The following is a 22941-nucleotide window of genomic DNA, read 5'->3' on the forward strand; positions in this document are numbered from 1 at the left end:
TATTGTGAAAAATCTCAATAATTTCTCCAAACAAAATATCAAAATCATGTCATTTATAATAAATGTTAGCATATAAGAACAGTTGTCATAAATGTTTTTAACTTAAGAGTTAAAGTTCCCGAAAGATTAGATTATTTCAGAATTTTTCCCTACTTAATGAGCACCAGGTTCATAACAAGACAAACACCAAGATCCCACTAGTTCAAGTCTTGTCAACAATCAGAACAGAAACTGGAATCAGCCAGCTCAGGGTCCCAAGTGCAATGATTTCATGTATGTGTTTTACCCAAGAAAATGACTAAACAGAAGTTTGCTTGTAGTCTCAGATTTATAGCATCTTTTGAAATAACTGACCAAAGAGGGAAAGAAAAAAAAAAAAAAGAGTCAATCAATGACATGGTTTAAACTTGAAGGTAAAAAAAAAAAAAAAAGTAGTTAACACTTGGGTGTGGGAAAGAAAACAAGGAACCAAAGATTAGAGCAAGCTAGAGTAGTCCCTAATTGGAAAGTGCAGCTTTCAAATCTTAAGGAGCACCCTCCTCTGCGTGAAATGGGGTGCTCTTGTATTACTCTAGAACTGGCAGAATCTGTGCCAGGTAGGAATTAATCCTGGCAATGCCTCGGAGGATGATAGAAGTATATGTCTATTCTTCCCACTGAAATTTCCACACACGAGTTAGGAACAAGACCCTGAAAAGTGGGCTCTAAACCAACATCATACTGTAATTGGGACCAGCAAGTAGCATGGTAGTTAAGGCACTGGACTCCAACACGATCAACCGTGGTTCAAGTCCTAGACCTGACGGTTTGCTTTCTCACTTTCCTTCACTCTCCCTGTCTCTCCCTGCTGAGTGAATGTCCCATAGCAAATTTAAAAATCATACTAATAATAATCATTTTTTAAAAAAATACTGTAATAACATCTTGGGGTTCCCTGAATGTCTTAGGATCTCTCTATTTAGCTGCAAGGAGAACAGATGGAGGGGGTGACTGACTGCTTAAGCATGGGCTTTTTATATCTCAAAATAAATTTTCATTTATAAATCCCTCTAATAAACCTTAGGGAGAGGACAATCTAACATAAATACCGATAGAAAATTAAACTGTCAGTCCTAAAATGCATTTTACTGGAATATATGAACATGACCAGCTTGTATGTGTTCAGAGGAAAAAAAGAGTTTTGTTTTTGTCAGTGTGTCTTCTGGCTCCAAAACCAAAACCAGGCCCAGCTGCGATGTCGCACTCTGGTGGCGCTACTGCTTTGCAAGGGAGGCCACGTTGGAGGCCTGGGTTCCATTCCCAGCCCAACCTGAAGGCCAGGCACAGTGCTGAGTACCTGCCATCCAGCTACTTGGGAGGCAGGAGGACCACCACAGTGAGACCCGTCTTGGGGCGGGGGGACAGAAAGGGGGAGTCGAAACCAGGCCAAACTATTCGATTTTTTTTTTTTAAGAGAGAATTTTTCTATAGGGTGTATATGCTCACAGGAGAGACAGAGAGAGAGAAATCACCACCTCGGGGGATGGCCACGCTGCAATCCTTTCTCTTCCATTCTCCTCTCAGGATCTTGGGTACACGTACATGTACACGTACACACACACACACACACACACACAGACGTGAGTTCTAAGTCACTGGGTCTAGGACCCGAACTGTGGTCAACTACATGGGAGTCCAGCGACATAACCATTACACCCTCTGCAGGTCCCAAGGCCAAGCTCTTCTAGATCTAACACCACAACATTTGAGAAGGCCCAGCATCACAGAGGTTCAGAAGATGAAGGGAACCTTCATGCTGACTAAACTCTGAAAGGAATTTAAAAATCAAATTGTACCCACTATTGGCTTAAGATTGGAAGATGAAAGTTTTGTCATCACCATTGAGTATTACACTGAAAATGTCTAATTTTTTCGTGCGTGTTGACAGTTCTTCAAGGGATGCTTGACAAAGCCCTGGATGTCTGTCACTCCCTTGACATGACGAGAATAAATCCGTCTCACTCGCAATCTCCCACCAGCATCCGGCTATCAGAGACGAGCCAAGCATGCGGCGCCCACGTTCAGGCATCAGGGAGCCCCTCCTCAGGGGCCTGCTGCTGCTGCTGCTGCTGCTGAGGACAGCCCGGATTCCAGGGGCCAGGCCTCTGTGAGGCTATTTACTCGCATAGCCACACTGGCTCAGATGGCAGACTGAGTCTTAAAAAGCAGCCATGGAGCCCCTGTGACCAGGAAACCCCCTAACCTAAAACATGCCCTCTCCTGATGCCTCCCAGGAATACTGCATGTGACGATGTCCAGGTGAAGTCCTTCTTATTCATTCCTTCTTTACCCAAGCAGAGTTGCTAACTTCAGGGTGCTGTAAAGCACCTGCCCCTTCGGGCTCAGCCTAGGCTGAGCGCAGACAGAAAGGGATTCCTCCCTTGTCCCTAGTGGGTAGCAGTCAGGGCTGTGGGGTTCCGGGCCTCTTGGTCTGTTAGTGGAAGCTTTGGGTGGAGAGATGACGTCCCCCTGGAGACTCAGATGCCGATCTCCACAGAGAGGTCCACAAGCTACAGCTTTCAATCTACAAAGTTCTTCGGGTTCAGAAAGCTGGTTAAACAAAGGTCAAGGAGAGAAGAGTGTTAGTTTCTGAGGTAACACCTTAGTCCTTGCAGCTCCCAAAAAAAGGGGGGAGTACAGAGTCAAGGCGAGGGGTGCAGGGAACTGGTGGGACACCCCCAGCAGTTGACGTATGGCGTGCTGCCACAATCTCCCTGGGCACAGGGCACCCAGTCTCTGCACATTTCGCCTAAATGATGGCCATGTTAGAGACTGCTGGGGCGATCTCACTTTGAAAGAACTAGACCATCTAAAGCAAATGTCAGCACACTGTTTCTGTAAAACCCAGAAAGCTCTTTACTTTTGGCTTTGTGGGGCACGTGGCCTCTGCAGTAATTGCTCACGTGCCGACAGCCACACACACCGTGAGACTAAGTGGCATGGTTCTGGCCTGCACAGCTTCATCTATGAAATCAACCAGTGGGTCGACTCAGCTTAGGAGCCAGAGCTCACCCACCCCCAATCCATACCGCTGAATCCAGCCGGAGAGGAGACGCCTGGCCACAAACTGGAACTACAGAGACAAGGGCTTCCTACCCCACAGGCTTTCCTGACATGTCCTCCGAATCCACCGTCTCTTCCAGAATCAAATTTTTGACTCAAGTAAAAAAGAATCCCTTCGTTTCCTTAATGTGGGGGCCAGTATGGTGACTGGTTAAGGCACTGGGCTCCCACATGGCTCACCATAGCTCAGGTCCCAGACCTGGCAGCTTGCTTTCTCACTTTCTCCCCCCCACCCCTCTCTCTCTCTCTCTTTCTCTGGAGAGCACAAATACCCTATGGAAAATTAAAAAATAATAATGATAATTAATAAAATCAAATAAGTAATTCTTTTAAAAATAATAATATCAAATACCAAAAATTCAATACACAGCTCCATGTCATTCACAGGGAGGGGATGGACAACAAGACAAAAGCTGCTCAGAGGTCATTCCAAAGGGGCCAGGAAGCCTATCTAGTCAGAGATGCCACCTTCCACATTAGAGAGGCCCTTACCGGGGGCAATTCCAAAAGCAGCATTTTTGGAATTGCCCAAAATTATGGGGCATTAAAAAAAAAAAAAAAAGGAACTACAGGGCATAACAGATTTGCAGTTCAGCCTTAGTAAGGCAAATCAGGAATCTCCATTTTTATCATGAAGTCACCACTCTCAAAATAAACACTATGCTTCCTTCCAGCCTACACTGCTTCGAACAGAACAACATTCACAAGGCTAAACATTTAACAGTTTGTACCTAGGAAATGAGCTCCCTTGAGCAGCCAGGGGGCTGGGGACACCAGCTTTGTGAAAGCTGTGATAGAAGATGACTCTTGAACGCCCTACAAGTCCTGAAAACGAAGATGCCTGATTCACTCCACACTCAGCCATTTCATTTGAAAATGGGCAGAAATCAAGCGGTGATAGCGATTTACAAATTGGCATGTTTCAAAGCTCGGTAGAAGGCCAGGCTTTATCTAGAAGCCACAGCCTACTTGGGCAAGGACACTTTCTAAGGCGGACGCACAGGATATAAAAGCGAACAGAGTTGCCACGGAAGCCTTGTGCTATCTTCAGCCTCTTCTTTTCTCTAAGCCTGATACCACTGCTGCCTACTGAATGTGATTTGCAAGTGCTTGATTGCCTGGAATTTGCAGAATGATATTATTTCAAAAATTAAGAATAAAAATCCTCAGCTCTCAACCAGATGTGCACTTCTCGAGGGTGGAGGAGGGGAGTGCAGTGAGGGGCAATTCACCTGGTTCCAGGCGGCTTCTGAGGGAAGGTCAGAGCTGGGGAAGAGCTGCAGCTGTGTGAATGGGAATGCCTGGTCTCCCTAAGTCCTTCCGCAATGTCTGTTCTGCCCTGAGCTTTACGACTGGCCACAGCATCCTCCCGGACCACAGATACCTCCTTCAGCGTCCACAGGATGAATTACGAACACCAGGCAGGAAGGGTCCTGGGGGAAGTGGGAGCTGGGAGGAGGCGCAGAGAGTTTTCGGCTTTGCTCCAAGAAGTGCGAGGGCCATTCTGAACGATGACATATTTATTCTCGACGCTTCAGGATCTCCTCTCAGTCTATCATAATTAAATATCCCGCTAGACGGAGCCCTTTTTATATTCTGAACCAACCCTATTAGTCCTGGATTACAATGTCATAGGCCTGGTGTCGCAAATCTTTGCAAGAGCATTAGCCGTGTTCAAGGTCTGCCATCTAACATTAGGAGCAGTGAGGACGCTTCCACAGGAAATGAGCTGGCGTCGCCTATCTTACCAATAGAGGCAGAAGCAGTCTAGCTAAGATTACGAGAATGAGCTCTTTCAGTAAGTTTTCTGGTTAACTGAGGATCAAATAGAAAAATATTTTCTTAAGTCCTTACTTCCTTGTGTTTTTTCAGAATGACTACGCTGTACTGATCCACATCCTTTCCAGAACAGGAATCAACATCATTGGCACGACGCATTGCGTCCTGGATGGCTGAGGACCCAGCGTTAATTTTAACATCACACCATCAATATTTTAACGTCGGTGATGATTATATCGACTTGACAGTGCAGGAGTTCAGAAAATCGGACTGACCATGTCCTGAGCCCAGGACGAGGTCCGAGAATTGATTTTAAATAAATCCCTTTTGATCTTTAGAAAAATCCCATTTGTTTCTTTAATAGACAAGTAGGCTCAGAAGCTATGCTCTGGGACAGAGGGCTGCTGGGTCCCAGGCCCCGTACTACACAATGACCGACCCCTCAACAAAGTATCTCTACCTCCTGTACTTCCCTGAGGATGCTAAGAAAAGCTTCTGGAGGCTCAAAGTTCTGGAGGCTCAATGAGGAGTCATTCAAGGTGAAGAAAGACAGGGGCCAGCAGGTGGCGTAGTGGTTAAGGTGTTGGACTCCCACGTGACTGACTGCAGTTCGAGTCTCAGACACTGGGAGGCTTGAAGCTTACACTGGGCACATATGTGTGTATTCCCAAAATCCCAAGAAGAGAATGATTTCTCACTTTTTCTCTGTCTCATGCACACGCCCTATAGCAAAAATCTCTCTTAAGAAAAAAAAAATGGACGGGAGGAGAGCATGGAAAAGATAAATGCCTATAAGAAAGGAGGCCAACAAGGGGTTGGAAGGGGTTGAAAGGACAGAGAGAGCTGGACAGAAAACAGACATATGCAATTCCATTTTTCATATGTACACACAAATCTGAAAGGGTATACCCTAACTTAGTATCCTACTGAGGCAGACATTGATGTAAGCAAAACAGTGACAAAATCGTAGGAGGAGTTATGGACCAGCATCCACTCTGCTGCTATTTCTTTAACAGCCCTGGATGCTGGAGGAAGGACACGCACCGAGCTCCTGATGGTCACGGTGGCTCAACGCTGGCAACGAAGAGGGTTAATTTAGAGGTTAAGACAAGGACTAACTCTCCGATTTTATAGAGAAATAGGATCCTGTTCCCAAAGGAAAACGATATGCTCGGGGGCCAATCGAAGCGCGCAGTATCCTTTGTTCCAAAGTCATGATACCTTGTTGCTCCCCATATTCCATTACCAATCAATTTTGGTTTGAATAACCCAGGTAATTGGAATATGTCCTAACGCCACACAGACCAGGTCAAAAACTCTTAGACGAAGCCTGTTGTCTCTAATCCCTGAATACCAAAATAGCTGCGATCTTTTGCTGAGTGTTCAGCTTTCAGAGAACTCAAGGTCAGCCCCTCTGTAGCCTCCTATGACGACACTGGGGTATAGAGAGAGGCCAGGATGTTAATGAAGCAATCGCGGGAAAGACTGTAAGGACATTTTTATAGAAAATCTCACTCTGGTTTGGTGTAAGTGGATTTCATTAGAGCAGTCACAAAAAAAAAAATGAAAGAAAGAAAAAGAAAAAAAAAAAAAAAAGAAAGAGTAAATAAAACTAAATGGGTAAGTTAACGGCCTACCTATTCCGGAATTAGCTCCAGTGACGACGACCACTTTGCCAGAGAAATCCCGGCCTTGGAGTATCTCCATGGCGGTGGTGCTGCCATCGTATCTCTGTCTGGTGGGTGGTTTTGTTGGGTTGTCATCCACAGTAAATGCCAGTCTGGGGTCTAAGTAGGTGGTTCTCTTATTTATATGGCTGCATGGAGAAGGAGAGAGCGGTGAGCCCGAGTAGCACGCACAGGCATTTAAAAAGAGAAGATAATCTTAGCGTTTAGGCAAACCCCATTTTTCTTGTACCGAAAGGCTTATTCTTAAACTTGAACTGGGGCCCATTTAATCTATCTTCTGTCCTCCGGAAGGATTACATTCCTGCCTGGAAAGATAGTCATCGAATCCTTTCCTTCAGAACTGCCCGTAAAACACGCTATAACATACAATAACCACTGCCTATATCCTTAGATCTCAAAGAAGGCTTCTCAAGGAGGCCGTGGATTTTCATTTAATTCATGTAAATGTGGCTAGAAGATCTGTCTGCTACTTGTCTCAGTAGCTTTCAGTGAAATCCCTGAGCCCTGTGCAAGGGCCTGAAGGCTGGCAGGGAAGCAGAAAACTCAAAGATAAAAAGTCTTACAGTAAATAAGAAATTGGCAACAAATAAAATTCTAATAATTTTTGTTATAAGGCTGTACTCATCCCTCCTACAAGCCCTCTTTGACTTGGCCTTGACCTCAGTCTTATAGAAACATTAAAAAAAAAAAAAAGATAAATTGGTGCGTTAAGCATCTCTAATCCAAAAACCCAAATTCCAAAAAGTCTATCAAATCTGAAATTTTCCAAGCACTGATATGATGCCACAAGAGAAAGTGCCACACCTGACCATGGGACAGCCAGAACACTAGCACACCACTCGGCTCACTCGGCACTCCTACAGGAAAAAGACTTTCCCACCCCCTTCAGCAGTGAGAGGTGGAAATCCAACCCCAGAATACCCCATTACATACATGCAAGTATCCTGAACTCCAGAGAAGTCCCAAATCTGAAACACTTCTAATCCCAAACATTTCCGATGAGGGAGACTCAAAGTGTACATATACATTACGACCTCATAGAAAATAGTTCTTTCCATTTAAACATGCTCTTGGGATTAAAAATCACAAATCATAAAAACCACTAAAACCCTCCCAAAATAGATATGATTTCATACCTTCAAATGTATTTGTAGTGTGTGTGTGTGCGTGTGTGTGTGAGAGAGAGAGAGAGAGAAATTATATAGTTTAGATCCAACACTCATTACTATATAAAACTAAAACTTGGGGCTAGCAGGTGATCCGGTGATTAAGACACTGAACTCCCACAAGGTCAACCAAGGTTCAAGTCCTGGAGCTTGCTTTCTCACTTTCTCTCTCTCTTTATCTCTCTCTCTCTCTCTCTCTCTCTCTCTCTCTCTCTTGGTCTCTCTCTGGTGAGCATGTGTTCCCTATGGCAAATTTAAAGATAGTAATAATAAATAAAATTAAGCAATTCTTAAAAAACAAAAAAGACCCCCACATCACACGCAGACAAGGCTGGGCTTGCCATCACTGCCTTATGAAAACCAAATGTGCTTATCGGCCGGGCCCCTCAGTGACTTCACCTGGGTCCTTTGAAGCTGGCTATGATGAAAGTATAAACCCCAGGGGAAAGATCTGGGCCTCTTTCCCCCTAAAGAGCTGGTTGTTAAACATTCACAAGCACAGAACTGCGACAGGCTCCGAGACGTAGGACAATGACTGGCCAAGGGGCCGAGAGCTGGGTGGCCTCGGAGCTCTTGCTGAGTGAGTCTCTAGATTGGGCTGGAGTTTGCTAACTCCTGTCTTCATACAAAAAGCTCCACTGCAGCAGAGCAATGCCTGCCATGTACACAGGGCCTGCAGCTGCTTCAGCATCACAAAGACAGAGCGGATGGATTTCAGCAGAAACCACCTCAGAGACCCTCCAAGCCTAAAGCATAGCAATATCGTCTGCAAAAACAGGTGACTGTCCCCACTGCCCAGTCGGCCACGCAGGATAGAGCCTCCTTAGCCACCACGCCAGCTGGCTGGCCTGGCAACTATGTTATTAAGATAATTTCTATTAGAAAAGCAAAATGGCCAAGAATAGTTTCTCTGTAGACACTTACTCCACGAAAAACACTTGTCCATTCTCATCGGTTTCTTGTTCCCATCCGTATGGCAAATCTGAAACAAAGGAAAGACTGAGAGGTCTATCTGTGGTGGGGGGAACTAAAGCCCTGACCCAAGGAGGAAGGGAAGGTGCCATGCCTCTCCCCAGCCCATGTTCCTGGTCTTGTCCCTCCTGACCGACAGCTGTCACTTCGACATGCTTTGATCACAGGTGCCAATGGCGGCAGTTAGAGAAGGCCCATTATCCCACTGGACCCCACATTTCTGCCTCTTGCTTGAGAGAAAATACTATTTCGTTACTGATCATCCTTAAATGCTCCCCTCAGCTCCTGCTTTTGCAGGGAGTCCTACTGGTGACCCCGTTGATGGGAACACTCCCTGACATGAGCTCACAGAGCCTATCTGTACACTTAGCGGGCACCCAACATCATCCGGAAACCAACCTGGAATGCCTCAAAACTGACCAGGAACGCCCAAAAGACATTCCAGGGCAGTTCTGTGATTTTCCATGTTTACTCATCTCTTCAACCAGACATAACCCTCCTCAGGGCAGGGATCTTACACTTCTATTCCGTGGATCACACACTTCTCAGAAGCATGTCAAAGTCACGGCAATCTTTATGGAAGTCCATAAAATATTGATATGTTGGATTCCATGGTATAAACCAAGAACAAATTTACATAGGAAAACCTAATCAACAGTGGGTCAAAGGCCCCAGCTATCTTAATACTTCTTTGCTTAAAATCAGTAAGAAATCCTCCTCCTCCACTCCAAGATCTCATTGCCTCCCTCTGCTAAATCCCATGAGGTCCTCGCACTGAGGGTCCAGTTTCTTGATGGTTTCCTACCAGAACCTTCCTGAATGACACAGTGACCTGACAGCTCTCTGCCCATGACACTGCTTTATCTAATCAGTGTTTCAAAGACAAGGTTCTTCGCTTTCCGATGACGACATACGAACCTCCTGCAACGCGCTTTCTTTTCCCAGTCTTCGGGTGCTCCCATTGAGTCTTCTCCTCTGCGTGACTGTTAAGAAAAATTCACACACAATAAGGAAAAGTTAACACTTCAATAAAGTAATTAATTGCATTAAAGTTTTTCTCTCCCAGATAATACTCTCTCAAGGAGTATGATCAAAGAAGAAATACGCAGAACACCAATGTGGCTGTGCATCACATCCATCCTGCAGAAATTTCCTGCCAGCCTGCCTTTGCAAGCCAGCAGTGGAGGGGAAGGTGAGGACTGGGACCCCAGCAGGGGCCAGCCTCGCTCAGAATATCTAGAGGTGTCGTGTTTTATATCTATGTTTTTAGTCACAGAGAGTGCATCAACATTCTTCCGGTCTAACTTATAATGCTGATTTTAGATATGATTTAGATACAAATTTAATCTTTAAATGTTTATGCTTTCTATAGTTGTAACGTCGAAGAGTTCCACGAAACACTGATTCCTAACTGTTCCTGAGAGGTGGTTCAGGATCCAGGAAGACAGCCCACTGGTCACCTAGGACCCGTCTTCAGGCAGTTTACGCAACCTCTTGGCCTCTATCTCCTCATCTGCAAAACAGAAGGAATTCTAGTACTGACCTCAGGGCTGCTAGGAAACTACTGTAGATAAACTATTTTACACAGGCCCAGCCCCATAGCCTAGTGGTTAAGGGAGTTGGACCCACATGGCCTACAGCAGTTCAAATCCTGGCCTGGTAGCTTGAAAAATTTGCTTAGTGCATGGGGATTCATGCCCCAAATCCCAACAGGACAGTGGGATGCAAAAGTGACTGTAGCACACCCACCCCCACTGAGGGGAGTTTTCTTTCTCTCTCTCTTCCCACCTCCCTCTCTAGTGAGGGTACACACCCTCTGGCAATTAGAAAAAGAAGAACTGGAGCCAGCAGGTGGTGTGGTAGTTAAGGTGTTAGACTCCCATATGGCTGACTGCGGTTCGATTCCTGGACCTGGCAGCTTGCTTTTCCCATTTTCTCTCTTTCTGGTGAGTGCACATGCCCTATAACAAATTTAATAATAACAATAAATAAAATTAATGTTTTTAAAAAAGAATTTTTGCACAGTACCTGGCAAATAAAAAGCACTCAAAAGTGCTAGGTATTATTTTGATCAAATCAATTAAGCAAACTAGACTGATTCCAACACCAAAGGTAGCCTTTTATATCAGAAAACTATACAAAGTTATTATTAAAGTACTGGGTCAGTAGAACCAGCCCCATAGCCTATTGGTTAAAGGAGACCAATCTCACATGACTGACTGCAGTGTGAACTCCAGCCCTAGTGGCTTGGAAAACATGCCTGGAATGTATGTGTGTATACCCCAAATCCCAAGAAGATGGAAAAATGTAGAAGGGATTGTGGCATGACCATTGCCCTACAGGGAGATGCCTCCTCTCTGTCTCTGTGGAGAGTACACAGCCTTCTGACAACTGAAAAAAGAAAATAATGGGCCAACTAACAGCACCTGTCACCAGATGCTAAGGTATCCAGGAATACGTACAATTAGTCAGGGAAACAGGCAGCTGCTGCATGAGGCAATCAAAGGGCAGGATAGATTCCCCAAGGGTTCACAAGCCCAGAAAATATTACATAATCACCTCTATTGATGGATGAGAAAATCTGAATACTTTTCTCTTTCAATTACTGTAAAGAAAATAATTATAGAGAGCATAAATTTCTATAAAATTGTGCAAGCTGCCAGCAAGGTCTGCTCACAAACTGCTGGCTTCTGGTCTGTTTCCACAAACTTGGTGGCTGGGCCTCTGTCGCGGTGCAGGGACACTGCACTAGCAGGCAGGATGCCTAGGGTCCCCAGACTGGCTGTGTCGTTCTGCTCCCTGGCGGTGCACCCACCTCCCAGGGCGGCTGGAAAGGCAGGACACGCACTCGCGTGGCAATGCTTGGAAAACGTGGAGGTGTACCAGTGTGTAGCATCAGTAGCAAAGGCCAGCCCCTTCATCCTATCGCGGCCATCACCAAATTCAACTTGTAGCAAGGGAAGCACCGACAGGGTTACTCTCACAAGGAGAATGCGCTCCTCGTGGGCACAGTGAGAACAGGAGCATACTGACTCCTCCTTGCCCTCGCACCCTGAAGGGAATGCAATAGGTACCCCACACCCACAGGCAACAACCTGCAACGCCCCAGTTCCTTGCTCCATCACGCTTACAGTTTCCCCAAGGAGGCTAAGAGGTGCAGATGCATTTCCTTGGCCTGACATTAAAAGGAGTCTTCACCTCCTTGTGCACCTGCCTCCAAAAATAACCTGCCGTTAAGAACACGAAGTGGGGCCCGCAGGCGGCATGGTGGTTCGAGGGCTGGGTCTCACGTGGCGCATTGCACAATTTAAATTCCAGATCCTCCAGAGACTTGAGAAACATGCCAGGTACACATGTGCCCAAAATCCTGAGGGAGATGGAGAAGAAGGAATTGCAGTGTGGCCATCCCCACCCCTGGGCGGGAGGTGGAGAGTGAGAAGGTAGGGAGTGGGGAGATGGGGGGGCCAGATTTCTCACTTTTCCTCTTTCTCTCTGCCTCTCAGGTGAGTGCACACTCCTTATATCAGAAAAAAAAAAAAAAAAGAAAGAAAGAAAGAAAGAAAGAAAGAAAAGAAAAGAAACAGAAGAGCAGGAAGAGCTGCAGGAGTGGGGGGCTGAGCCTTGAGGGCAGGTAGGCTGTGGAGGAGCACCGGGGCCTGCACCACCCAGCCCCGTGCCGACTGCCTACCCACAGCAGGTGCACAAACAGAAACATGTGGAATCAATCAGCATGTCCCAAAGGGCTACGACATCCACTCAGAAGATTTATCTGCCCTAAGAGACATTTTAAAAACACGACATAGGCCTGGGACCACACGGAGCCCCAGCTCCCAGGCCTGGTCCGCCCCACAGGTGCCTGTCACCCCAGCACCTCCGAGAGCTGACGCAGGAGCATCTCAGGCTTGAGGGGGAACTGGGTAAAACAGCAAGACCATGTTGTAAAAAAAAGGCAGGCAGGGCAAGCATGGCCTAGTGGTTAAAGGAGCTGGATCCCACACAACTGACTGCAATTATTGTTTTTGTTTTTGCAGAAGTTTTTCGTTTGTTTTTGCCTTAGGGTGTGCATACTCAGTGGAGAGACGGAGACATTGAAAGGAAACAGAGACATTCTCATCCTCCAGGGGGAATGGCCACGCTGCAGTCCTGTCTCCTCCATTCTCCTACCAGGATTTTGGGCACGCACACACACACGCACCAGGCATGAGTGTCAAACCACTGGGTCCGGGACTCAAACCATGGGCAGTATGTGGGAGACCGGCGATGCTGGCCCAGTGACCGCGGTTTCAGTCCCAGGTTTCCCATCTTGAAAACCATGTCAGGTGTGCGTGTGTGCATGCCCAAAATCTCAACAGGACAGAGGGGGTACTGTGGCAGGACCACACCTCACTACGGGTGATTTCTTCCTTTCCCTCTGTCTCTCTGGTGAACACATGCAACCTCTGGCAATCAGAAATAAAAAAGCCTGGCACAGTGGCACACACCTGCGATGCCAGCCAGGAGGCTCGGGCAAAAGAATCACAGTGCACTGAGACTCTGTTCAATCCTTTTTTTTTCTTTTTTTTAATAAACAAAATGTACTTTGTCCACTCAGATGTTTTTTCTTGGGTGGGGGAGGGAGGTTTTTGCTCTAGGGCACATTTACTCACCAGAAAGGCAGAGAGACAGAAAGTGAGAAATCACACTCCAGTCGGGATAGCCATGCCACAATCCCTTCCCCTCCATTCTCCTCTCGGGATCTTTAGCACGGTGTGAGTTTAAGCCACTGGGTCTGGGACTCCAACCGTGCTCGACTACATGGGAGTCCAGCGACATAGCCATCATGCCAACTGCTGTTCCCCCACTCCTATTCTTGACTTTGACAATGCTGTTGCCATTTGGGCTGGATCAGTCTTTGCTGTGGGGCCGTCCTGGGCTTCCCCACTCAGTGCTCAACAGCCACCTTCCAGAGCTGAGACATCAGAAAGTCTCCAGACACTGTCTACGTTCTCTGCAGAATGCACTCGTCCCTGCAGAAGGCCCGGACCTAACTGAAGTGGAGACAGAGTAATATGGGAGTGAGGATCCCAGAACCTGATTGCCCAAGTGTTCTGGCTCTCCCACACACCAGCCACGCCACGTACCCTGTCATTTAACACCCCCGCCTCAGATTCCTTATCGGTAAGATGGGATGGTAACAGCACCTATCCGGGGGGTCACAGAGGACGACATGAGTATAACAAGGAGTAAAAACTGTGCTTTCGACACAAGTATTTTGATTGCCAGAGAGTGTGTGCACTCAGTGGGGGGGGGGAGAGGGAGCACCCCTGTGATGGGGCGTGGTCGCACTGAGATTCCTTGTCCACTTCTCCATCCACTCTGAATTTTTGGCACACATGCAATCGCTCCTGCTGTGTTTTCCACACTGTTCAGCTGGGATTTGAATAGCAGTTAGCTTTGTGGGATCTAGATGCCTTGACCTCCAGGCTATGGGGCTGACCCAAAGCATGATTTTAAATACTTGAATATAAGAATTAAAATAGTTTTTAAATTGTAAACTTAAAAGACTTCAATGAAAAGGAAATTACAACACCTATCCCCAAAGTAGTTTCTTATTCTCTCTTAAATAGTAGCCCTCTTTTATTTTTTGTCAATAAGCACTTTTGCATGTAAGAGATGATTTTCAGTAATCTTAACTTAAACCAAAGGGATTGAGATTAAATGCCTACCATGCTTCATGAGTACCACCTCAATGGGTGCTTTTCCAAGGCTGTTCTGCTTCTGAAGCACAGCTTCGGTTAGTCGGGAGATCTAGAGCGACTGGGAGAAGGGCCAGTCTGTGGGCCAAGGAACCCAACTGGGTGAGGCCTGAGCTGCAGAATAAAAGGGGGACAGGGAGGAAGACCAGGGGGGCCCTAGAAGCTGTAGCAAGGCCATGTTTCCTGTCTCCGTCTCCCATGGGATACTGCTCTGGGACTGCTGGGAGGTGGACAGGCCCACCAGCTCTCTGGCTGCAGCTGTGCCCTCCATGGTGCGCTGTCCCTGGCACCCCCTCTTTACCTCTCCCACGGCGCCGAGTCTCATAGGCCTCAGGGCAACACAAAATGTGTGCGTTTGAGGTCTGAGTGCACCCCCAGAGTACATGAGAAAGACTGAGAGGCCCGCAGCACCCACCTAACAGCACAGAAGGAAGGCTCTACAATGGGGTTCTCCAAGACCCGGGAGTCTCAGTGGGAGCCTCTGTCCTTGGGCATGGCTCTGCCTCAGGTGGAAGGCGGCCGTTTGGAAAAGGTATGACTTGAAGGGTAGTCTCCTGAAAGCCCAGCAGCAAAGTTCTACAAGCCCCAAGAGAAAGATACGTGTGTTGCTTCCAGAGTTAGGTGAGAAAAGGCCAGGATGCTCAAGAAAGTCTGGCGTCCCTCAGCTGAGAGAGTCACAGAACAGAGGGCCAGGGACTGGAAAGAGGGTCTAGAGCGAAGCACCCTCCAGTAGGGAGCCAGCCACATCCTGTCCACACAGTGGACTCAATGCACCAGTAAGGCCAGCTGGAGACATGGGGGACGGAGGGACCTTCAGAAACCATGTGCACCACCAAGTGCCCTGGCCGTGGGCACTTAGGAAGTAAGCAGATGGAAAGAGGAAAGGCCAAGCACCAAGGATGGGGCAAGGGGCCTCCAGGCTCCACGCCCAGCTTCAGGGCACACTGGAAGAACAGGGAGCCTCTGGGGTAAGTGGTCAGAAGCGAAGGGTTCCCCTCACCCCTCAGAGTGGCAGGCAGAAGAGGGCTCAGGAAGCCAGGATGCTGGTTGCAGGCACCTTTGCATCTCCAGGACCTAGCATGCTACCTGCCCACCGTTAGCCACTTAGCTTGCCAGGTGCACTGACTTATTCAGCCCACCTGTACTGACTCACAGCTCCTGGTGCAACACCCTGGGGACAGAGGTGAACGAGAAGAGGTCCCTGCCCTCTAAGTACCAAGCAACAGCCATACAAGAGGAAGGGCACTAGGGCCCAAGGTTCCAGGGTGGTGCTGTTCGTGCTCAGCTCTGAGGGGTAAGGAGCCTTCACACACAGAGCTCCGGGCGGGAAGAATGGAAATGGCCTGTTCTGGACCCTGCCTGGACCCCGCCTGGACCCCTGCAGCAGCCTAAGGACTCCCTGCTGCCAGAGCTGTCCCTTCTCCAGAGCCAAAATCCTTCTAAAGGCACAAGCCTAACGTCACTTCCTGGCTCCAAACCTTCAGTGGACATCCAGGCCTGACAACAGAGCCCAAGCTCCTCAGAGGGCACAGCAGGGGCTTCCCTCCTCAGCCTCACCTTCATGCTCCTGCATCACCACACTCACCTCGGGCCCCTGGACAGGCCATGCCTGGGTCTCTCCCGGGGTCCTTCTGCCCTCCAACCTACCTACTTCTAAGGCATAGAGTCGCCAACTGCCCCAGGCCACCTCCCAGGCCCGGCCTCACCTGACCACACGCACCTCAGGGTACACGCTGCTGCTCCACACTGCGTCACTGCCCCAGAGCACGGGGCACTCATGAAGGATCACAGCGGGGCTTACTTCTCTCCCAGTGACCCGTGCTCAGCAAGGGGCCTGCCATGCAGGACTCTGTGCGTCTCGAGCAATCTCATCAGGGCTTTATTGTTTTCTCCTGCTTCTGTCCCTATCTGGTCATCAAAGACAACAGGGTGGCTTGAACCACCTGGGAATATTTTATAACCTACCTACAGCAGGGAGGGGAGAACACAAAGCACTTGAATCAGAATTTCTGGAAGTGGGACCCAGGAAAATGAAAAAGTTTTCCAGGTGCTGAAAATCGCTGATTTACATCCATATTCGTCAAAGCTGCTTGATAATCTGCCTCACCTAAAAGCTTTAAAAACACAGAGTCCAGGGGTCGGCAGGTGGTATGGTGACTAAGGGCACTGGACTTGCATATGGTCAGCCTAGGTTTGACTCCCAGACCTGGCAGCTTGCTTTCTCACTTACTTTCTCTCTCTCTTTCCCCATCCCTCCTTCCCTCCCTCTCTGGTCAAATTAAAATAAATAAGTAAAGTTAAATAAAATAATTATTAAAAAAAAAAAATAGAGAGAGTTTCCAAATCGGGAGTTTGCTGCAGCAGGTTCTCCTCAAAGACCTGTAACCTGCTCTTAAGGTGCTCTCCCGGGGACTCTCATGTCAGACTGTCACCGCTGCAGAGACATCAGGAAACACTGCCAGGTATTAAACAGTGTCTATCGGACCCTGTGCTACGTGCTTTATGCAGTGACCACTAACCCTCCTATCAACCCATCTGACAGATGCGAAAACTGAGACTAGGCGGTCTTTCAATGCCCCAAGGTCACAGTATCGGAGGAAGGCCCTTCCAAGGTTTCCAAAACTTTCTCGGGAAACGATGGTGAAGCCTACCTAGGACGTTTATATATATATATGCGTAGTTAGTATATATGGCCTCCTGGATCTCCAACCCAGACCTCCTCCCCGCCCCAGGAAGAAGCGGGCGTCCGCATTTTTAAAAATACTTTAACACCTGGGGCACAAGACCAGTGGCCAAAGCCGCAACGTGCAGTGCCGCCTCCCGGGCAGCAGGGGGCGCGCCTGGACGTCGCCAGGTAACGTGCTGGCCCCGGGGCTCGCCGAGGACCGCCCCTTCTGGAGACCCGCGAACCCTTCAAGTCACCGCCGCTGCGCACCGTCCTGCCTAGCAGGAGCGCGGGCCGCGCGGGCGGCGTTCCAGGCCAGCACCGGGACCCAGGCGCGAGAGGCCCTCAGGGTTCCAGTGGTCGCTGTCCAGGTGCGTCCCAGGCCCGGCCCCCCGAAGCCTCCTTACTTGGCATAGTAAACCCAGCCGTCCTTGGTGGTTCTCTCCTCCCAGCCCGGGGGCAACTCGTCCTCGCTGTCCGTGTCGTCCAAGCCTGCGTAGCGTAGGGCTGCCATGGCGGACAGACGCGCTCGGTCACCCGCTTGCTCAGCTGCCCACTGCCGGGTCTCCTCACCCAGGAACTCACTCTCGCTACAACCGAGCGTCGCGCGCGTCCCGGCCTGACCGCTCACGCCTGCGTACTGCGCCGCGCAGAGCCGCTCAGCCGATTCCACGCTGAGAATCCGGTCTCCGTGGTTTTGCAGCTCCCCATGTGAAAGGGGCGGGGCCTGGGGAGACCGGCTGTCAAAGCGCGGAGGAAGTCGCACTGCAGTGCGGTTGGAAGAAAAAGGTGGAGAGAGTCCAGGCCGCGGGGCATGGAGAGGAGCTTCGTCTGTCTGTGGGCAGCAGGGAAGGGGCGTGCGCGTCTAGTGTTAGTCCAGGACTCCTCCCGTTGCTGGGCGACCCATAATCACTTCCTTGTTTCTGGCCAATCCTGATGGAGCCACAGCAATTGGGCACCCTGGGAAATGTAGTCCACGCCCAACCGGACTAGAAAGTGGAACAGAAATGAAGGATTCCGAGGGGGTAGAGTCCCAAGTTCCAGTCTCCTCTTGTTTTAGGGCTTTTTGATCAACATCTCTGATCAAAAGCCTTCCAGGGCCTGTCACCACCCGGGCTGATTCACAAACTTTAATGTGCACGTAAGCACGACGTTACGTAAGGTAGAGCGTTTAAGACTGCAGATTCCTGCACCTTTGGTTTCCCTGCCTCAGGGTAATTTCTTCAGCTCACAGGGAGAAGCACTTAATGTGAGCCTGAGCCAGGAATTCACAGTTGTCTCGCACACCTGACCGCTCTGAGAAGGGCGCACAATTCAGAAAGAGTCGCTAACTACGCAAGGAGGCTGAGCTGGGAGCAGAGCAGGGCAATTCCTGGCCCCTGGGCCCCCATTTACTGCCTGACAGGTTTGTGTCCTCCGTGTGCTCCCGACTGCCCTGACAGCTCTGCATCTGATGCCTTTCCAGGACTAGCATTGAGCAAAACACTTAGAGGTGAGAGTTTACTAAGTGGACAAATGAGTGAAGGGATGTGTGTGATTCCTTCGGTTTGATCCTCTTCGAATCAATCTAATTAAAAACAAAATAGCAAATTTACAAAATAGACGCTCTAGTCCTCTCTGAGCACCTACGAGTGTCCTGTAAATGTCCTATATCCAAAATCTGAAATATATCTTCAGCATGCCCTTCTAGGAAGTTACCCAGAATATTTATTTATTTATTTATTCATTCATTCATTCATTCATTTTTAATCATGAAACAAAGGATGCTTTAATGGTACTTTTTTAATATAATTTTCTGAGAGAGTAAAGCAGTTTCACGTGTAAATTTGGGGGATAAGAGCACCCTGAAGTTCATGATGGTGTTCTCCAAGGCACCAGACGGGGCTCACGCTGCTCATCCCCTGTTCACACATAGTTCCTCTCTGCGTCCAGTAAGGGGATGCCTTCCACCTCATCCCAAACCACCCTCAGTTGTGTCCCTTCATGAGAATTGACTCTAAGTGTCCTCTGGAGTAGCAAACAGAGGCACCTCAGTTGTCCTGGGTCTCTTCACCCCACGTTAGAGGGAGATCTGCTGACCATGATTTCTCCGTCCTAGGCCACAGAAAACATAAGCCCTCAGTCAGAGAAATTACATTTTGGGGTCCAGACAGTGGCACAGTGGTAATGCAAGGCCATGCAATGCTGGCTCCACATGGGAAGGTCCTGGGTTCACATCCCCACACCTCTCTGTCCACTCTCATCCCCGCCGACTGAGGCTGGGGTGGACCCCTGCACTAAGAATCTGGAGGGGTACCTCTTCTCTTTCTTGCTCTCTCGTTTTCTCTCTCTCAGAAAGAATAAATAAATGTAATAAAAAGAAAGCTGAGATGTTAAAGGGCAGAGGAGCAGTGCTGTTTTTGTTCAAGCAGTAAAGTTGATCGCTGCTTTTGGATTCCTGCTCTGTGGGCTCTTTCGGAGAGAGGCTAGCTTTCCGACCTTGCTCAACCAAAAACATTTGAAATGAAAGCAGCTTTTAACAGACCTGCTATCCCATCTCCAGCCCATCATCCATAACAGGACTCTTCTCAACTGCATGTGCCTTTAAATGTGATACTGTTAACCTGACACTCCCCTCAATGGAGCTCCTGTCCCTTCTCACCCACACCCATGTACTCATTCCGTAAGAATAAGAAAGTAGGTCCCAGCATCCTCTGATTGTGAAAGGGGAATGACTAAGTTCAACCTAATTAGCCTCAGCTCCTCCATCATTCTCTGTGACCGTTGTTGAGTGTTTCAAGGACTGCCTGCCTAAATTTATCTTGAGTTGTCCTGCCCAGAACCTCTCCTGGCACCTGTTGCTTGAGACCTAGGGTCAAGCCACAGACAGTGATATAGTGCAATACCCCCAAGCTGAGCTGTGGTCCCTGGTAGAATTCCAAATTTCTGGGTCAACCCTGTGCTGCTCCTATAGCTTTAACAACCCTCCACCCACATGACTTCTGCTATGACACCAATGCTTCTGAGCTTCAGCACTGCTGGGGGTTGGGGCCAGATAACTTCATTGTGAGGTTGTCCAGTGCACTGTGAAATGTCTAGCAGCACCACTGGCCTCTACCCACTAGATTCCAGTAGCGTCCCTCCTCCCAGTTGTACCCGCTCACGATGTCTCCAGATGTGACCATGGTTGGTCCCGGTTGAGACCCACGGATCAGCAATGTTTCAGTGAATTTCCACCTCTAACCTGTAAAAACCAAAAAGCTTTATTTGGAGTCTTAGAATTGCACCCAGGAAGCACAGATTCCATGTAAATGGGAGAATATTTCAAGGAGCTGAGCAGAAGAGATTGGTTTTATAGACAGAGAAGGGTTGAAAAATCATTGACTCACTCAGTACAGAGGTGGATTGGCCAAAATTACTCTCTGGCTGCATGGCCTGGTGGTTAAGGCAGCTGATCCCTCAGGGCCGCCATCAGTGTTGCTCAGTCTTGCACCCAGCAGCTTGAGAAACACACTGGGCATGAGTGTTTGCCCAAATCCCCGAAGGAGGAGATGGGAGGAAGAGACTGTGGCATGACCCCCACGGCAGGGCGTGAGGGGTGCTTTCTTCTCTCCCTCTGTCTCTGTCTCTCTCTGGTGAGTGTTCGTGTCCTCTGGCCAATCCATTTAAAAGTGACTTTACTAGGAAGGCTTAAGGACTTTCTTACTATGTTGACTCGGGTAAACTGGAATCTCTTGTTTTTAGGAAAAACTGGTTTGCTTTAATATCTATCTGCTTTCTTAGTTTCCGTTTGATGATGTGGGCATCTTAACATGAGTGAATCCATTTTGGTCTGGTTTGTTGGGGCCCACGGTAAGTGCTTAGTCCAAAACAATAGCCTCCTATCATTTCATTTGACAACTGACAGTAAATCAGGCGATAACGAAATCAAGTGAGTTATGCTGAGATTTATTTGAGGCATTGAAGAGCCCCATCCAGGCAGGAGATTTGAGAAGGAGAACGTGGACACGGTTGGCTAAGCACAGGTTCTGGTTGCTGAGTTTCGTAGCGCCTTCTGGGTACATCTGCCCCTCAAATTGGGAGCCCACCTGCAGGTCAGGGCAAGACTGGCAGAAATGTATTGGTAGCTGGCTAGTGCGGACACCAATAATCCTCCCAAATGGTCCTCATGATCTCATCTGTTCCCCGCTCTCTCCCTGCACTGTATTTGTTGAGCTCTGTCAGATGATTATAGAAGTAAGGCCTATGAGGATTTAGAGACTTCTGAGAGTCAGCATGCCAAGTTTCAGGATTTACAGTCTTTTTTTTTTTTTTTTTTGAGAGATTTTTGCTATAGGGTGCATGCGCTCGCCAGAAAGAGAGACAAAGAGACAGAAAGCAAGAAATCACCCCTCAGAGGGATGGCCACGCCGCAATCCCTTCTCCTCCTCCATTCTCCTCTCGAGATCTTGGGCACGCACACACACACAATGGCCTGAGTTTAAGCCACCGGGTCCGGGACTCAAACTATCGTCAACTACATGGTAGTCCAGGCACATAGCCATTATGCCAACTGCTGGTTCCACAATTTACAGTCTTTTTAGGCTATACTAAAACATGTTTTATTCAGGCTCATTTGATTAAAAGGAGCAGAGACTCCTTCAAGAAGAATGCATGGGAGGCCAGCAGGTGGCATGGTGGTTAAGGGCACTGGACTCCCACATGGCTGACTAAAGTTCGAGTCCCAGAACTGGCGGCTTACTTTCTCACTCTCTCTCTCTTTCACTCTGTCTCTCTCTGGTCAAATTAAAATAAATACATAAAGTTAAATAAAATAATTCTTAAAACAAAAAAAGAGTGCATGGTCAGAGCACATGTGAACTGAACAAGAATGTTTTTAGAGACAACACACAGGGAACTCAGGCAGAGGACATGTTTTCCTCTTGGGCTTTCACGATGTTATCACCCTGCACTGCCTAGTCTGTGGGCTACCTTTTCTTCTACTCTCATCTTACTGGCTTCCTCTATTTCCTCATAGTTTCTGGCCCCCTGAACTTCAGCTTGCTTGTGACTGTGACCTCTCTCCTCTAAGGATCTGCCAGCAGGTAAGTCCTAATTAAGTTCATTAGTGAGATTAGAATGGCCTTGAAAAGCCTGAAGATTGGGAAGTTGCCAGGGTCCTCAAAATTTCACAGTTTAAAGATCCTCAAGAATAATTTATTTTTGTAAAGACAACTGAGTTGCATGGACTACTAGGTTAAAAACAAACCAATGTGTGGTTACACAACTGCACACCAGGTGGCCCTATCTGCCCATGATTTTACAAACGAAAACCCAGTTACTAACAAGGATTTTCTACATGTGAGCTCTCTTTCCTTCTTGATGGATTACTTCTGTAATAACTGGCAATTTATGAACCTACGATTGATCAGCTTGTGCTGAATGCAATTTGGAATTACTCAGAGTAGAAGAGGCCTATTTGTCACCTGGGAGGTGGTGACCTAGGAGCCAGCAGAGTCACAGGGAAAGTAATTAGGTCAGAACCTTGCAAATGTCTAAGCCCCAGGCCCCCTTAGCCAGCTGCTCCAATGTCCTCTCTTTTCTATACCCCTGGCCTGACCCAGGGTCACACCCCACTTAGACCTGCTGGGGCTGAATGGAGCTGAAGACAAAGGTCAAGACAAGGAACCTGAGTCTTGGGGTCCTGGCAAGTGTGTCTCTGATGAGTTGACCACAAATACCAAAAATCATCAGTCCCTGCTCTAGAAAGGCGTTCTGTCCATGTGACCCACAGCTTGGGACCTCTGCCTTGCTCCATCACTTTTTCCTTCTTGGAATGAGCTTCTCTCCTCATCCCAACTCAGCAAGTTTGCATG

General features: G+C 48.2%; 1 protein-coding gene across 1 annotated transcript in view; it reads right to left on the bottom strand.

The window, feature by feature from the left end:
* WWOX (WW domain containing oxidoreductase) overlaps window positions 1-17801 on the bottom strand; it is a 1095008-nt gene extending 1077207 nt beyond the window's left edge. Inside the window, exons 1-4 of the mRNA XM_006152600.3 lie at window positions 17515-17801; window positions 9626-9690; window positions 8660-8717; window positions 6519-6697 (exon numbers count right to left, since the gene is read on the bottom strand). Of these exons, the coding sequence (XP_006152662.1) occupies window positions 6519-6697; window positions 8660-8717; window positions 9626-9690; window positions 17515-17621 (409 nt within the window). The 5' untranslated portion in view covers window positions 17622-17801. The remainder of the gene's footprint in view (window positions 1-6518; window positions 6698-8659; window positions 8718-9625; window positions 9691-17514) is intronic.
* Window positions 17802-22941: the final 5140 nt, after the last annotated feature.

This window comes from Tupaia chinensis, unplaced genomic scaffold (genome assembly GCF_000334495.1).
Source record: "Tupaia chinensis unplaced genomic scaffold, TupChi_1.0 Scaffold000355_1, whole genome shotgun sequence".
Taxonomy (NCBI): Eukaryota; Metazoa; Chordata; class Mammalia; order Scandentia; family Tupaiidae; genus Tupaia; species Tupaia belangeri.